General features: G+C 35.6%; 1 protein-coding gene across 1 annotated transcript in view; it reads left to right on the forward strand.

Annotated features, from left to right (window-relative positions):
* Positions 1-19073, forward strand: part of CNGB3 (cyclic nucleotide gated channel subunit beta 3) — a 60599-nt gene that overhangs the window by 22490 nt on the left and 19036 nt on the right. The window contains exons 4-10 of the mRNA XM_064703590.1: positions 4581-4735; positions 6154-6345; positions 7331-7539; positions 9512-9562; positions 11548-11634; positions 13257-13321; positions 16828-16950. Of these exons, the coding sequence (XP_064559660.1) occupies positions 4581-4735; positions 6154-6345; positions 7331-7539; positions 9512-9562; positions 11548-11634; positions 13257-13321; positions 16828-16950 (882 nt within the window). The remainder of the gene's footprint in view (positions 1-4580; positions 4736-6153; positions 6346-7330; positions 7540-9511; positions 9563-11547; positions 11635-13256; positions 13322-16827; positions 16951-19073) is intronic.

Raw genomic sequence — 19073 nt, forward strand, 5'->3', positions numbered from 1 at the left:
TGATCTTATTATGTCTCAATCTGGTTTTTTGTCCTTTTCAAAGTCATGTTCCCAGTAACCTTGACCAATTTAAGAGACTTTCTCATGTCTTAGATGATGGGAATGCACCTTTTGAGTATAGTTGGTCAGAATAATTTTCACAATGGGCTATATTCCAATGTTAATATTTACTTCCTTGGCAGTATGTAATATGCATTCTACAGTTATATTTACACCAGTGCTTTTCATAGCCAGATTATGTATGGCTCGTAGGCAACTTCCATTTGACTAAACACTTGGACATTTATCCCTTTGTCACCTGCTACTGATGATCTCAGCATTTACAAACAACATTCTTACAATTTGATTCTAAGTACATGTCTGTAGTATGGGGCATTAGATTTGTCCTCATTTCTATTACTTGGACTAAATAACTCAAATTTTCCTGCATAGGAATCCTTCCTACTTTTTAATCTTCCTAATCCAATGCCCTATTAAAAATCATTAGTACACTACTACATCTTGTGGCAAAATCATGAAGGGGACTATTAAAGCTCACTCCTAAAATCCCATCAGCATCCTGTGCAGATAAAGGAGGAGAAAAATAGTCTGTTCACCTGCAATTCAAGCAGAAACCTATCTCAGTCATTCCAAACCTCTCCTCAGGGAAGACTTCTTTGAACTATAAGGACAGTATAATAAAAATAGGGGAATTTAACTTTTTGGAATAGCTCTATTGCTGTACCAAGCAAGTGACTAGTATGTTGGATTTTTTCTATTACTAGCTTTCCTAGTAATTTAGGATGACCAATCTTATGCTTGGAACTCAGAGCTTCCATAGTATTACTCACGCTGGGATTGTCAGCAAAAATTGAGGACGTATTTTTGAATCAATACATATCATGATGCTTGCAAATACATTTTTCTGTCTCTCTAAAATCTTTCTCATCTGTGCCATCATGTTCTGTGTAGTATCATATCCTTCTGAAAACTGATTATCTGAATCAGAGATTCTCCCTAATTAATTCAGAAAAGACTTTTTTTTCAAGACAGAGATTGTAAATGCAATCACAAATCACATCAGAGCTCAATAAAAGCATTGAAAGCAGGACCAAGAGCTCTATTTCCGTGTAATTAGCAGAAAGTTTCTTAGGTGCTGCAAATAAAATAGGGTTATACCTGAAATCAGCAAAAAGTATTATGGATATTTTCCAGGCAGTATACATTTATGAAATATATTTTCTCAGGAGTCACCAGGTAGATTAAACGTGAAATTGAACTCAGGTATTTGGTGCTCATGGCCAGAAACAGAGAGGAATTAAAACCCCAGATTGCAACTTAGAAAAGGGCAAGACTTCTGAACTATTGCATCTCTTATCACTGTTTATTTGAAATTTAACACAGAAAACTTTCAAGCCACAGTCCTTAACAGCTGTTGCATACATTAATATACTCAATACAGTATTTCCATAGCCTATTTCAAGGTGATATTCTTTAATTATGCTATAGGTGTCAAAATCTTTTCTTGTGGCTTGGGGAGAATAAAAGCACTGCAATTTTATCACTAAAAAAACAAGTTTAAATCTACAAGTTTTACAAAAATAAAATCTAGAAGTGAAAAATGTCACAAACATCTTTTGTGAAAAATCCTTTATTGGGATTTTTCTCCCTTCTGAGAAGCTGTGCCCTCAGCAACAAATGTAAACAATGTTTATCTGCTGCTGTGGAATGCAACAGGTGTGCTCATGATTGGTCTCCTGTGGATGTTTGGATATACTGACCACTCACGGCAGAGCTGCTCTCACTCTCTGCTGGGACACAGAACTTTGTTATTCATTCTTTTCTATTCTTAGCTTAGCTAGCCTTCTGAGAACTTTTCCTTCTATTTCTTTTTTAGTATAGTTTTAATGTAATATATATATCATAAAATATTAAATCAAGCCTTCTGAACACGGATTCAACATTCTTGTCTGTCTCTCACCCTGAAAACCCTTGTGACCACTGTCACAGAAAAATATTAGAAAACTATATTATTATTATTATACTTCTCATTTTACATATATTGCTATCATTAAACAAAATATGTTTGTGATAGTAGTAAGACTGTGTGCATAGTACATGAGTTGCCATCCTGACTTTCATTTCCTAGGCCATATGAAGTTACTTGTACAAGGAATAAGCATTTCCACTCTGTAAAGGACTATATGGAGAGTAAGTAATACAGACCTAGGCCTATTGTAACATACTGCACAAAGGTCAAAGATAAGATGGGACAGAAGGAGTCAAGTTTAATTAAAAGTAATTTAGTGAAGTTTCAATGGGCTTCATTTGCCCAGGCAATTTAAAGTTCACCCCCACACAAAGTACACATACAATAAACATCCTCAAATTAGCAGTGTTCAACATGCTTCCTTCTCTTCCATCTGTAGTAACCAAAGAAAATTTAAAGTAAGCATCTTGTTACAAGAAAATAATGGAGTAGGATGTAATGCAAGCCAAATGAGAAGTAGGGCAAGGAAAATCAATTTCTCATCAACTGCAGGGCAAATAACTTTAGACTAAGTCACATAGATTCTAATCAGTACCAAATGGAAGCATGGCTCCTCTGTGCTACATTGTACCAAATTCATGATAGAGGAGACTTTAACTTTTGTTGGAAAATCTGTGAAACTGGAGGAGAATCTCAAGCAGTTTGTAGCTTATTCCTAGAAAGAAGTTAGTAGGGGTCTTTGTCATGACTCTTGTGGTAAGGGTACCTAACTATAAGATAGCTAATGACCTGAGCAAATACAGCAACAACAAAGACTAAGAACTATTTTAAGTTCTTTGCATAGAAGCAAAAAATGAATTGTGAGATGTTAGCTCAAAACCAGAAATGTCATTACCTTACAGATGGCCTGAGCAAAGGGACAATGTGACACAAAAGGAACTGTGATGAGATTACAAAATGTATCAGAACTGTTTTGATTAATCTCCTGTCTGAGGAGTTTTAAGAAAGAGGCAATATACAAGGCTTAATATAGAGGAATGACAAGGATATAATTCCAAACTTTCGCTTCTGCTTCTAAGTGGAGCATATCTCCACTTTATCCAATGGTTTTATTGCTGAAAGATTTTTATATGCTTAAATTATACTTCCTTGGGCACTGTGATTTGTGTTGTGTCTCCAGAAAACTGCTTCTCAAAAAGCTAGACACATCCCACTCTGACACTCTCCTTTTTTAGCTACAGCTCCTTCTGTTAGAAATTTAGAAGTAGGTTTAGGTTTTGAGGAGACATGGTGTTTATTCAAAGAGCACTTTTGCAGCAGTGTTCATTTCTTCCCTACCCAAGGTACTGTCATACCACTTTTCCCCTACTCACATTTGGGGAGATTTTCTCAAGAATCTGGGCATTTCAAGCATATGTCACTTTTGATCTGCTGCTACTCTTGCTGTAGCCACATCCCTGTGGAACTTGTGAGAGCTGAAAAACTGTTAAGAAAGAAAGAACCATTTCCTGCTGTAGCTCCTATATTGGGCATAGCTTTCAGAATTTCAGTATAGGGTGGCAACTGTGACTGGTGGCAACTGGGAGGAGACCTCAAGCTGCCTTGTGTCAGTCCCAGCCATTTCCAACCATCTCTGACATCCGTGCATCACATCAGCTGAGAAGGGCTGAGTCAAGGACACAGAAAAAGAATTCCATGTCCTGGTCTCTACATAGAGGAAGTCCAAATGTGTGGCCCAGCTGCCAGCTGAGTTACACTCAAAAACAACCCCAGTCTGCAAAATCAGACAGTAGCAAATAATCAAGGATGAAATTTCAAGTAAGAATAAGCACTGAAGAGCTGATCAAGAATCACTTTCACCTGGATGTTATATCTGACTGCCCAGCATGCATAAAACCTAATGAAAGAATTAGTTTCAGTGCAGAGTATGAGTCTGCAAGTGTTTGAAAATCAATAGTTCTCAGGTTTGAACAAATGCTGTGAGTGCTGCAATATCAGCTGTTACTATGACCCTGAGCAAACTCTTAGCAGAAAAAGAAGAAACCTCAGCAAGAAGACCAGTATTTTGTTTCCACTGAAAACAGATGCAATTGTTTTTTACCTCATGTAAGCTATGACAAACCATAAAAATCATAGATGAAACAAATTTTCCCAACATTAGAAAGTGTAAAGTAAGCATAAGTCCCTCCTCCTCCACATGCACTTTCTGTCATCACTAGGATATTGCCATATCACAATGAGCACATTTTTATACACGGATGTGAAGAGGATGCCGTGTAACTTAGTGAATACATCAGGAAAACTCTTGGCCCTACACAGCCACAGTAGAACTTGGTGAACAGCAGCAGTGGGAAGCCATTAGTGCAGCAGGCTAACGAGGGTACCCTGACCTCTGCTTGAAATAACACACAGACTGCTGCTGACATGAGCAGGAGGCAAGAGCAGGAAACTTGGGTTTCCACTTAGCATGAATGAAGCGATATGAATAAACACTGTGCTCACTAAAGATCCAATCTCAATGTCTGAATTCAGTTCAGAAATAGAATTACCACTGTTTCCTTCCATTGATTTCCAGTACACGAAGCCTTTTTCCCCCTTTTGTTTTAACCAGTGCACAGAAGCCAGCAGGTCCCGGTCCCCAAACAAATGAATACGCTGATGCCCAGCTTCAAGAGATTGTCAAGAAATTGCGTGAAAGGGCAAACGTCTACAAGGAAAAGCTGAATGACCCAGTGATATCTTCACCTGAAGCAAGTCCTCCAACTTGTAAGTGACTCTAGAAATAGCTGTGCATTTGGTCAGTTTAAAACTGAAAATAATTTTATAGTAACAGAAAATACGGTGATAAATTTTTTGTAAGTGTAGTGTGTTTATCCACTGGAAAGGATCACTTTGTGCCCTATGAAGTCAATTTATCCCTATTTCTCTACAGTAAGCCATAATCCTAAAGTACACCCTCCCTTTGAATGACATCACTGAAGAATTTGGGGAAAAAACTTATAGAGGCAGTATCTAGAATCATTCATGTCAATAAGTTTTCTGTATTTTGAAATAGCTCCCAGAGATGTTTATTCATGAAGATGAATCTGAAACATATGAAGAAACATATATCTTATGAGTGGATGTTAGTCACTTTGATATGGGATCTTCTGTGGAAATAAAGTAAAAAAAATTTTAGCCTTGACAGAAATCTGGACACACTGAAGACTTTAAGTCCATGCTTTAAATAGAGCAAACTCATTTGATATTAATCAATCATTGACTTTTGACAAAATATGAAATATAAATCAATTTTTCTCCTCTTCAAAGGAAAGTTTGACCTTCCTTTCCACAAAGAAATTAGTGTGGTGGGTTTATGTTCTGGCACCTTTTAGTAGCTGTTCATTGTGTATGTGGTTTTTAAAAAGCTGTAAAAATGGTCTCTGAAGAATAATAAACTATATAAACTGATAAAGGAATTTTTTTTCTAAATTGTATATTTGCTGATCTACAACTTTTGTTCTCTTTGTAGAACTTATGATCTTCATTTCCTAACTTATTATAGATCCAGTTTGTCATATTACTGCTAAGACTGTGTATCTTAATCAGAGGTAAAGCCACCAGAATTAATAGGACACACTTGCAAACAAGATTATCCAGCTCAAAGATGCAAGAACTGGGTTCAAAGGAGCGCTTCAAGGCTTTCATAAGCCTAGAAATGTAAAAAAACATGGGCTTCCCAGTAGTTTCACCTGCTGCATCTTGCATATCAGGTCTCAGGAGAGGGGAGAGATCAGCCCCTTGACACAGCTGTCTTTTCTTATCTCCATCCTCACTGCATTCAGTCTTTGCAACAGTCATGTAAAGAGAAATGCTCAGTTGTGTTAATGAATGCTAAATTATGAATTAACAATTTTCTTGTCACTTTTATAAAAGGTGTAACTTGTAAGCAATGTCCAGGGAAATTCAGCAATATAGATATTACACTCTGTAACCTAAGTTCAGGATAGCAGATGTACATGTTTATTCCAATAGTGATTTTATTCTTCAAGTGATTTTCTATGTATTTAATAAAATTAATTTAGTCAGTGCTCAGTGTTTTTAGAAGATATTTTAACATGATGAAGTTTTCTTCATGTAAAAACAGGGTGAATTAATTGAGCCATTATTAAAATGCCTATAATTTTGGTAATCTATGTGTGTAGCACCAAAGAAGCCTCCACCCCCAGCAAAAGATGAAAAAAAAGATGAAAAAAAAGAAGAAAAGAAAGAGGAGGCAGAAGCAAAGCCAGAGGAGGATCATTACTGTGATATGCTGTGCTGTAAATTCAAAAAACCTCCACTGAAAAAATACATGGAGTATATGAAGCTACCAGATACCATTGACTCATACACAGGTAAATTTAAAGCTGCGTAATAGAATGGGGTAAAGTCATATTGAAGTGACCTCATATTACATGGTGGCTTACACAGGCTCACACTTGTGAGGCACCATAAGATACACATTCCAGTTTGCAATTCCCAGGGACACAGAGGTCCTGTCCTAAAAAACATTTATTCCAAACAGGGAAAAGTGACATCAGTTTTAAAGATGGTATGCAAAAAAGTGTAATGCAAACTGACAAAAATTAGAAACCAAGTCTTCTGTTTCTTGATCTGGAATTTGTACCATTCATTAGGGCCAAATGTGGAATTTGCAAGCAACCTCAACATGGGAAGAGATGAGAATCTTGACTCCATGTTTCAGAAGGCTGATTTATTATTTCACTATATATATTATATTAAAAGAAAATGATATATTAAAACTATACTAAAGGAATAAAAGAAAGGATTTCATCTGAAGGCTCGAAAGGAATAGAAAAGAATTATAATAAAATCTTGTGACTGACCAGAGAGTCCGAAACAGCTAGACTGTGATCGGCCATTAATTAAAAGCAACGACAGGAGACCAATCAAAGATGCACCTGTTGCATTCCACAGCAGTAGATAATTATTGTTTAAAAATTTCATTTCTGAGGCCTCTCAGCTTCTCAGGAGAAAATATCCTAGGAAAAAGATTTTTCATAAAATATGTCCGTCAGCCAAATCATTATTTTGTCAGTTATGATATACATGAGCAAGATGCAATATCTTATATGCAATAATTATATTTGATCATGTAAGTTTCTTCAGGTGCACTGAATATGCTTTCATTTTTGAAAATTCCTTGCGTGACTGCTCTTTCCAAGCTATATCACTTTAGCAGCGTTCCAGCTGCAAAAGGGAGAAATGTAGGTGGGTCTGGGCTGAAGCATTCCCAGAGGCTGCAGCAGAATGAACTTGGCTAAAAAATGGCAGCAGGCCCCAAGTTCACACCTGTGTGTTCAATGTTCTTCCTTGCAGACCGGCGTTACGTGGCGTGGCTGATGCTTGTGACAGTTGCCTATAACTGGAACTGCTGGTTCATCCCGCTGCGCTACGTGTTCCCGTACCAAACCCCCAGTAACACCATCTACTGGTTTGTCATCGATGTCATCTGCGACCTCTGCTACCTGTGCGACTTGATCGTTTTCCAGCCCCGAGTGAGATTCATCAAAGGGGGAGATATAATAGTAAGTATTGGAATTGGGACTTCCATGGGCAGTGGTCGTGTGTTAGAATATAGAAATTCATCCAAGCTGACACTTCTTTTTTATCACTATGTCAAATCTATGTAACTTTTTTATCTGTCAAAGGGTACATATATTTTTCATCACTGACCTTCCATTCTAGACTGACCTTCCATTATCCTATGTGGGAAGAAACACATCCATTACCTGAATTATTAAAAATTGAAAAAACTCAAGATTTCAGATTTGAAAGTAACAGATGAGAACAGCTGAAACAGGCATGCAGCTCCAAACAGGTTCCTCGTTGGAATCAGCGGTCATATGTAATAGTGCATAAATATAAATATTAATATAAATGTAAATATAAATATAAAAATAAAAATAAATTTATAAATATAAATATAAATATAAATATAAATATAAATATAAATATAAATATAAATATAAATATAAATATAAATATAAATAATATAAATATGTGTTCGTATGTTTTTGTGAAACTTTCACCTATTTGTACAAGAATCACAGCTGAAGACAGGGCATATTCCGCTAGGGTTGGACAGGATATGCATACTTTGTAACAGATATTGACATGGTGGTTTTATTTTTTCCAAAATCAGAGCAAATCCTTGTATTTTTGGATACTTTGAAAATAACTTATTTGAGGTAATCTCTTTTGGGGAAATAAGTATGTTCAATAAGTATGTTAAATTTTGATTCTTGCTACAATTTTTGTGTTATCTTTTTATAGAGATAAATAAAATTTTAAACAAGTATCTGAAAGTTTGCCTTTAATCTACCAAAGTGTATCTAGAATGTCAACCTTTCTTTAGTCTTCCCTGCTTTTGATTCTTTGACATCTTATAGAAAAAAGATACCTAATTCAGAAAAAAAAAGTTTTGATTACTTCAACCTGACTTTACTGGGCCCAACAGACAGAAAATTCAAAATTATATATCTTCAAATCTAATTTGGAACTAGCATTACCTCAGTGCTTTTAGAAAAAATGTATACATTGTACATATACGATATTACTTATACCTTTACAGACCAAGCTGTGCTAATATAATTTCAATAGATATTAAATGCAGTACAGTGGAATGTATTTTTCCACACTAAGATATTCAGTAACTAGATTTGCCTAAATCCACAAAACTCAATTTTTATGAACAAAGTTAAAACTCTAAAATATGAAGCTCAGCTTCTATTTCCCTTGAAGCTATTTCTACAATTCACAGATTTTAGTGCACAGAAACCGTCTCCTGCCTGATCTCTTGCATTAAGTTTAATGTTTAAAGTGATAATAGTGAAAGTTGGAATGGAAATATGATTAAGATCTTAAAGCTATTTTTAAAATTTCCCTGATATAAATACAGAAAGTACAATAATAGATAAATTTCTTTATATAGTTGTGATTATCCTTTCTTATTACATTAGCATCAGTTCCAGTGAAGAACAATTTAAAAATAAAAAGCTAATCATTACTAATGAATGCAGTGTTGATTATTGTAATGCTAGTAATGCTAGCATGTTAATGTTAGCTTTCAAGGAGCTAATTTTGTACAACATAATTTGAACACTCTTTGAGTTTTTCTTGGAATCATTACAGATAAATGCATTTTTTGCCATGAAATGAAGGGGGTTGGGTTGAACATGAAGTCATACAGTTGTCTTGAGAGGGAAGTTTTGTGGAAAAAATGTAATGTAATTTTCTAGACCAACACCCTGATTGGAAAAAAACAGACAAACCCCAACTGTCATTTTTTCAAGTGATTCTAATAAAATCTGGTCTAATGTAAGCTGTACTAATAACAGTACTTCTTCTCAGAAATACATACAGATATTTCTCCATTCATACTTTTAGACCATCATTAATTTAACTGTCATCACCACTACTGTCCTGTGGAATAGTAGAGGCTCATCCTTGACATTTTGATCTTGACTATGCCCTTTTCTCCTTTCATTATCACTGTAGTCAGACAGAGCAGAAACAGAGAAATTCTACCGCAGCTCTGTGAAGTTTCGGGTAAGTAGAACCGTCTTGCTGATGCCAATGCGAACTGCTGCCTGTTCACAGGATTTTTTTTTCATTCACTGAAAATCACTGTTGGTTTAAGAACATCACCAGAAAACACTGGCTCAATGGCATATAATGTAATGGCATATAATGAAACAATGGCTCACCAGCTGAAGACTGACATCTTCATAAACAGTGTTTAACTGGAAGAGAGATTATTTATAAATGCAATTTTAAATATTATTTTGGAATTGTAACAAATTATTAAAATAGAATTTGATTAGTTTTTGAGAGGTCATCCCAGCACACACTAAAGACAATAGCACCATTTGCCAGAGATTTGTTTAAAAAAATTAAAACTCCTGAAGAGAGATGATAATTATTCTGTAAACTCTTTTGAAGTACCTCATTGTAATGAACATTTCATAACTCACAGGAGTCAAAAATTCAAACTAAGATTTTATTTATGCTCATGGCACTTTTTAAAAACAAAGATGCATTTGATTTAGGAAAATTCTTAATGTTGCTCCTAAATGTTGGGGTTATTTGTCAGTGGAAGATAGGTAGTTTATTGAATTCCTGATGAACTTACAGCTCTGTTACTATAAGCACGCATCTCAGTCATTGCCCTCTCCCTTCTCTATTTTTGCACCTGTGTTGTTCAGATATTTTTTTTTGTCAGTGCCTGTGGTATCATTACTTAAATACTTGATATTAAGCTATCCAAAATGCAGGATATACACCATACAGTCAAAGTGAATTTGTAGGGGTTTAAGTTCCCACTTGAGGTATGTTTAGGGCTCTTGATTTCTGAAAAAAACTAATGTGAGTTTTCTCATGACACACTATATAGATATAGTGTGGGAATTTGTCATATGATTAGGTACTAATTAGCAGTTACTGATATTAATGCACTTTTGACTAAATTTTCCCTCCTCTTAGACATATGTCTGAGAGCAGGAGAGAAAGGAGACCATAAGAGGCTGTTTCTCTCAATCAATTTCTTGGTTTGCTTTGCACACTCTTCAGGTATTAATTGCTTCTTGCCTGCATGGAATAAAAGGTCAGAGCTGCAGGGTGGCTGCTGCCAACACAATTCACACCCCTCAGAGCAAAGGCATTTCTGATTCAGTGAGATGAAGCCCAGAGTTCCACATCCCTCTCTTCCAAGCAATAACAGCAAAAAAGCAAGGTATCCCAAGATCTTTAAAAAGGAAAAGATAAATTTTCCACAGCTTTCCTTCTCTATCTTGGGAAAGAATAAAGAAAGATAAGAGTTACGTAAGAGTAATCACATAGTTGATGGACTGCAGCGAGATGTTGAAAACCTTAGTAGTATGGGGAGAAGCAGCATAAAAAATTGATGGAAGAAAAGAAACCACAAACCAGCCAACCAACAAAAAAAAAAAAAAAACAAAAAATAACTCAACCAAAAAAAACCAACCCAGCCAAATTTATAATCCTATGTTGAATATGAATCTGTTATTTGGAACACATGCCTTCTGCAGGTTGCAAGCAAGAAATCTAACTCATTGTGCTCCCTCAAATTGCTTTAGGCAGCCTTGTTTGAAAGCTTTCAAGAAGAACCTTTAAGACATGCTTTTAAGAAGTGTTTTAAAGGACTTTTAAGAAGTGCTTGTGTAGTGGCCTCCCCACCTGCACTCACCAGCTCAATGCCAAACATTTTAGTCCGATCAGAACTACTACTGAAAAAACAGAATGTATTAATGATCAAATATATGAGATACAGTTAATAACCCACATGAAACAGATTAAAATCTCAGGCACAGGGGACTCAAAAGCAGGGCAGAGCCAAGCTGTTGGTGCTTTCAAGGAGATAATCTTACCTGCCAGTACCTAGGAAGATACATGCTTAGTATGCTGACTCTTCAAATATCATCACAGTCATGATTCAGTCTAAGCAGGCTTTTGACAGCAAGTACATACATTATGATTACTATGAAATTTAAATTGACCTCTCTGCTCTTTAACAGCTTGATGTGATATCAGTGTTTCCATTTGACATTTTATACTTCTTCTTTGGATTTAATCCAGCACTTCGAGCAAACAGGATGCTGAAGGTAAGATCTGTGTTAGTGATGGATTGCTAACCATGCCTAGATGCTTTTGCAATGCAATAGAATTTTTTTTATAATATTTAGGAAAATGAAATTTAGAAATTGTAAAATATCTTCAGGCTAAGGTACAACATAACTTAATAAAGAAACAAAAAATACAGGTCATAGTCTAGCCAAATTGAGTCCTTATTTTCTTATTTTTCTTCTGACCTTATTATTTCCTAACATTAAAAAGTATTTTTTGATTTAAGCTATTTTTCACATTATTTAAATTAGATTAATCTCAAATTACCTGTTCCGTTTTCAAAGATTAAAAAAAAATCACTAAGTAATGACAATGTACCTTCCCCTTGAGTTGCTCATGTCAGGTGTTTAAAAACATAGGAAGTAATTTTGAGGACAAAAATTATACACAGAAAACCTATCAAGCACAAACCTACTTTTGTTATCAACTCCAAAAACCTTGAAGTTGTGTAATGAAAGGTCTGAGAAGGGATTAGAACACAGACCACTGTGTGGCTAAATGCATTTCTCCACGCACAATCCACATGCTGACAAAGAATTGGGTTTCATTTAAAGCTGGAGGAATACAGAATTCTGACAATAAAACAAAGGTGTTCTTCATTTTGGTATTCAATAAAACTTCAAAAATTCCTTAAATCAGAACCAAAATAATATGAAAGAATGAAAAGTTAAATAGGACCTTGTATTAGGCAACCAGCTGTGTATTGAACAAAAACAAAGGAAAAAGATACATGCAATCACTGATTGATCAACTGCAAATACTGAACAGGAATAATTTGATACAGCTGACATTGATACAGAGTATCCTCTACTATGTGGCTGTTGATACGTATGATCACTTACAGGAAAGTTACTGGAATTTGAGGAAGAGAAGAAATGCATGTAATTCTTTGTGATCATGTTGCCCAAGCAATTATATATGCATGAGGAAGTAGAAGTTGTTAACCTGAAGTACTCTGACCCAAACAGCAAGGTTATTTCTGTAATCACTCAACATCCAGAAAAACACTTGACTCAAATTTATCTTTGTTTTTCAGGCTCGTATTTTTGTTAAATGTTTATCATGGTTTAGGAATAGTGTTCTCCAATTTAATACTCCCACTAAAACCGCATGCCTGGTCCCTCTCCACCTTCAACTGGAGGCACAAAAGGCAATGATCACAGATTGAGATAAGAACAATTTACTGCAAACAACAATGAGACAAGAAAATGAACACTAGCAACAACATTGCTAATGACAGAGGGTGTAAGAAAAGAAGTGATTCACATGGAAAAACTCCCCAATAATAAACAATACCAGACAGCTCCCTCAGCTAGATTTTCTCAACAGAAAGGAACAGCTTTCTTCCCTAGAAGAAAGTCCCTTTATCCCTCTCCCAGCAATGACCTGAGATTGTATAGAATGGCATGAGTGTTAGCCATGCCTCTCCCAGCTACTGCAAAAATTAACCCTGTCCTGGCCAGAACCAATATTTATAGAAAGTTTGATTGCTGAAAAATCCATTTTCAAAATGTGTATGTGAATTAATGCCAGTACTATTATAAAAAAAATGTGTACTGAAAAATAACGATTAGATTACTTTTATTTGTTTTCCATTCAGCATAACACATTCTTTGAGTTTAATGATCGTTTGGAAGCTATTATGGAAAAAGCATACATCTACAGGTATGTGCTGATAAAACTCAAGTAGCATGCAAAGCTTGGCACAGAATGCATTTCAAATGATTTCATGAGTTGTCAGTTAAGCATTGGGTGAAATATGATACATCTTTAACTGTTCCATTTAAAGGTTTTTTTAAAATATCTACCTTTATGATAATCATTAAAATTATATATATATATATATATATATATATATATATATATATATACACAAGGCCTCACTTATGTATGAAATCTAGCTCAGTTCAGCTGGCCTGCTTCTGGCAAAATTTTCACACAACTGAGGCTTCTGCCAAAATTTAATTGATGAGAGGTTTCAGAAAGTTTCTTTTCTGAAAGAGCTAAAGAACACTTTCTTTAGGTTGCTAATAGTGGTTCCAAACCCTCAGAAGCTGTTTATTTGTACTTAATAGGAGTTATGAGCCTGGGCCTGTGTCAACATTTTTCTTCAAACATGCTCTCCCCATGAACCTGGCATGTTCAGAAACTTGATCCTCCACTGCCCTGACTACAGAGGGAATGAGGATCAATTCAGCACAGTTCACAAATAGTGATTGTAGCTGTAGTCTGCTGAACTGTGTTCTCACCTTCTGGGTTGGCAGAAAGAATTTTGGATCCAACTCAAGTAGTCCAGGGACAAAGCTATGGCAACATTCATAGGCCCTCAGCTGTCAGTGATGCTGCTAAAGTCCAAGGAACCCATCTGCTTTGTTATCATTATTGTCAAAGTCATCAGCACTGGTTTACCTTGCGTAATTCCTACACCAACAAATCCTTTTCCCTATCCCAGTTTTGGGGCATGTATTGTTCCTGTCTGCTGGTGTTGTAGAAATATGTTGGTTACCATCTTATTTCATTTCAGAGATAATTGCTCTTAAACAGCACACTTGATATTAATACATTCCAATGAGATATTTTAGAGATTTAAAAATAAGCTAAAGTTCAAAAGGAGATCCAAATATCTGCTCTTTCATTTTTCCATGTACCTATGAAATAAAACTTAAAAGTTTGAAAGTTCTACTAAAATAGTTTTGATATGCTGACCTTCACAAAATTTATTCCTATATTTACCTCTCTTTTTGCTTATGGAAGATTCCATTGTCATTTGATTTGGGTTTTCTTTGGTTTAGTTTGGTTTTTGATTTTTTAAAAATTATTTTGGTTCAAGAGAGGATTGAATTTCCACAAGATGAAGAAACTTCTTGTCAGTTTCTGAATCTCTGCCCTCTTCAGTTTCTAATTCCATTTTTTTAAAAAATGGGCCTTCATCTGCTTATGGTGTTTAACTTGTTCTAATACTGATAAGCTTTAAAATTAATTATTTTAAAATTAATTATTTTCCATATTATATTCTTTTCTTTTTGGAGTCATAATTTGATATTTTTTCTGTATTTCCTATAACATTTGCAGCGAGTATTGAGAGATACACTATCTATAGATAATATATAATAATATAGACAATTCTGAATCAAGTAATTAGTTTTTATATAACAATACTGTTATAAGTACATGGATTTCAAAGAAATGGGAACAAATTTAAAACTCATTTTCACCCAAATAAAGTTTTTCAAGGGAAAGAGTTTCACAATATTATGAAAATATGGAATGGGAGATGAAGATTCAAAGGAGAAGTTGTAAAAGGGGTGTGTATATCCTCAAACTAGACCAGCTTTGAAGGATATGATATTTATTTACATGCAAAAAAAGGAAAAGTGCTCATTTTGAAAGGCTAAGACACACAGAGTAGATCTCACTGGCCCTGTAAAATGTATGCTGTAGCAGAGCCAGCCACTCTGCCCTGTCAGAGAGGTTTGTTAGCATGATATTGGTTAAGAACCACAACTGTGTTTGCTGCTTGTCTTTGCTTCCTGGCCAAAGGCCCACTCAGATTTCCAGTATTAAATCACTTGCAGAATGTAAACTGCAGAATCTAAATATTTCAAAGCGAATCTATTTTCTAATTCATACTTCAGAAAACACTGACTCCTGGTTTTCTCACTGACAAATGGAGAACAGAGGTAGTTTTACAGAAAAGTACAAGCAGGAGCTAAAAAAATCTTTAAAACCTCAGTCTTTTAGTGCAAACTACTGCATTTAATTTTAATGTGGCAATCATGCTTTGGTCTGAGATTGGTGTAACCACACTTTGAGCAATAAGGCACCAATTAACTAGATAATATCAAACTAAGCTTCTACAGCAAGGGGAATTCCTTCCTCAAACTAATTAGTTTGAGTTTGTAGAAATAGAGCTAGCACGAGTTACTTACATCTTCTCATTGTGATATATTCAATATATATCTGGAGAAATATAACACAGCAGAGGTTTTTGGAATCTCCACTCAGACCTCAGGAGTCCACTTTCATGGATTGAAACTTGAACAGAAGACCTAGCATGGACAATATTGCAGCATTACAAGACCACAACAGCTCTATGCTCTTCTCTGTAGCTTGCAATCCTAAACAGAGCTGTCCTGGAAGCACACCAACTTTTAAACAGAGAAATAGCATTCATTTGTGAGCATCATAAAGAAGAATAATACACTTAGGTAGATTATCTAATGGCACGGAAAGACCAAGGAGGGCATAAAAAGGTACCTGAAGAAGCAGCAGAGGAGTGCTTCATGAAGTAACCACTGAGATATTGGCTCCCATTACCTTTGTTTATAGATCCAACTTAGTTAGATCTTATTAAATTCTCATAAAAGCACTTAATCAGTTATTCTGTACTGCATACTGCATTGAATTCTAGCTGTAGCAGATAAACTCATTAACTACCAGTCTGTATTTAGGCAAGTCCTGCCCTTTTCCTGCTTATTCACCCCCTGCTTGTATGAATATTTCAATAGCTAAATCCAGGAGACATTTCTTTTGATCCCCATGCTCTGAACAGAGGTTATACAATGAGATCATTATTGTATTAAACAGAAAGCTGCTTGGTGCTTAATCATTGATATTCTTCAAAGCACTGGCCACAAGCATAAGAACTGGGATTAGGAATGACATAACTCCTGCTGTAGCAACTAAATCATACTGTTTAGAGGTTCTACTGCAGGTTTTAGACTACAGGTCTTGTAAAGCAGCTCATTTGTGACCTCAGACATTTCTTGGCTTTGGTTCTCAAGTTTAGAGCCTGTCTTGGATAGAGTTTGGGAAACACATTATTTTTTACCCTGTACCCTCATTAATATAGCTTCAAATTTCTGGAAATATTCATAGCCATTTAAAGAAGTGGACTATAAACTCCTCAGGGAACCATAATTTAAAAATTACCCCATGTCAAATATTCTAGGGAAGATATTTATTTGACCTTGGACAGATGTGAGAGATGGGTAACTGCCAGCTATTTTTTCATAGACTCAATACAGGTGGAGAACTACTTAGCATAGGCTTAACATTAACATTGCTAATCCAAAAAAGTAATGGGTCCTATATTAAAAAGAAAAAAAAGAAAAAAAAAAAAGAAAAAGAAAAATGTAAGTTGTTTTACAGGAATCTGTTTACTTTTATAGGGTCATTCGAACAACTGGATACTTGCTGTTTATCTTGCACATTAATGCATGCCTGTATTATTGGGCTTCAGACTATGAAGGAATTGGCAGCACTAGATGGGTGTATGATGGCGAAGGAAACATGTAAGTCCTTTTCTTTTGCAAGAGATTTTTTTTTGTTTTGCTCGTTCCTGCCTCCCCATCCTTCTCCCATGCCACTGCTTACTTTTTAAGTGCTTGGATAGCAAATTTTCAGTATCATGACTGCTGATCAGCAGCTTTCAATATTAACACCTATTTGGACGGCAGGTGCAGTGAATAATCAGTTCAACACTTTGAGCTTTTATAGGTTTATGAGTCAGTGCTAAGTGCTGACTTAATTAAACATTTAGAAAGCAGCAAGGGTCATAAATTAAACTTACTGATTGCATATGCACATGGGAACTGTTAGAAGGATTGTATAGCAATCCCTCAAAGGAAACACAGGGAGAGTTAGGGAGATTTTTTGCTGCCACACTGCATTGTGTCATTAAAGTGCAACATTTTAGTCCCTCCACACGATGGTGATTAGTCTGACAAAATTCCACCAGCTCTCTCTGTTCTTTTGAGAGGGTCATGCTTAAACATGTGGCAGAGCGTCTTCAGAAGAAACAACGATTTTGGCACAATTTTCCACAAGCTCCTTGTGACAGCACTGGCTGGGTGCAAAGTAAGGACCATTTATCAGGATGATGGAGAAGATGTAGGAGAAAAAAGTAAAGTCAAAATATTTTCTTTGTGTAGTTTTGCAAAGATATATATTAGGCTCAGTTGTATGAACATTCGTTTCTTTCAATATTTCAATATATTCTGTGGCTATAATATAAAGCCACAGAAGCTCAATTTGTTCTTTGATTACATTCCTTGCAAAACCACATATAGTATCCTAATGCTGCCATAAACTGCCTTCTAAACAACTTTTCATTCTTCTCTTGGACATGTGCTCCTCTTGTTTGTAGTTTTGTTGGACTTCACAAGTTTGGTGTCAAGTCACTACCTCGAAGAGCAAAACAAACTTTGTGTAAATCAGCACTGATTTTTCATATGTAGGGTTATCTCTTGAAAAAAAAAAAAAAAGACATATTTGAAGTTTACACACACCATTAAAATACACAGCTTGAGTACTGCAGTCAGACATGTGCAAGCAGGATCATGGAGCTTAGTGGAATCATTTAAGTAGAGAAGATATAGATGGGTGTTTATTTGCAGGATTGAAGTTTCCAGAAATGTGACAAGAAAAATGCAGAAGCAATTTCCATTATAGCTATTTTTTTAATGTGATTCTTAGGAATACTTGTCTCATACACAAAAAGTAAGGTACATAAGAATAAGAAATGTGTAAACTCTGAAAGTAGAGAGTCTTCAAGTTTTTAATGCTACTTCAGAACAGTCTAGAGAAAAGGCAGGAAAGAATTACCTGTTTTTCACAGCCAAAGTATTTCACATTTTTCTCAGAAAAACAATTAGTCAAAATTATTTGCTGGCTTTACCACAGAAAAACAATTGGTCAAAATTATTTACTGGCTTTACTACAGACAATGCCTTGTGTGTTCACAGTGGCCAGGTTTTTTGACATTTTGTGCTGCTTTTTTCTTGAGGAGACAAAAAAAAAGTTCTCAAATAAAGTCACACTGCAATCGCATGGAATTTAGAGCAGATTTGTCATAAACAGTGATAATAAAATGATAATTCAAGTTCTACATTAAACTGAGATTCTTAAATAAAATGCGTGTTTGGATATCCAAATAGCCAAATGCAAGAAAAACATTGATCTGTTGGAATGAGTCCAGATGAAGCCACTAAATTAATCCCAGGGCTGGAGCCCCTCTCCTGTGAAGACAGGCTGGGGAAGTTGGGACTGTTCAGCCTGGAGGAGAGAAGGCATGGGGAGAACTCAGCACCTTCCAGTACCTAAAGGGGAGCCTACATAAGGCAGCACAGGGAATTTTTACAAGGGCATGCAGAGAAAGAACAAGGGGGAATGATTTTTAAACTGAAAAAGGACAAATTTAAGTTAGATATTAGGAAGAAATTCCACACTATAAGGGGGGTAAGGCACTGGAACATATTGCCCAGAGAGGCTGTGGACTCTCAGTCCATGAAGGTGTTCAAGGCCAGGCTGGATGGGGCTCTGAGCAACCTGATCTGGTGGAAGTGTCTCTCTCCATGGTAGGAGGGTTGGAACTGAATAATATTTAAGGTTCCTTCCAACCCAAATCATTCAATGG

This window comes from Zonotrichia leucophrys, chromosome 2 (genome assembly GCF_028769735.1).
Source record: "Zonotrichia leucophrys gambelii isolate GWCS_2022_RI chromosome 2, RI_Zleu_2.0, whole genome shotgun sequence".
In the NCBI taxonomy this organism is placed as follows: Eukaryota; Metazoa; Chordata; class Aves; order Passeriformes; family Passerellidae; genus Zonotrichia; species Zonotrichia leucophrys.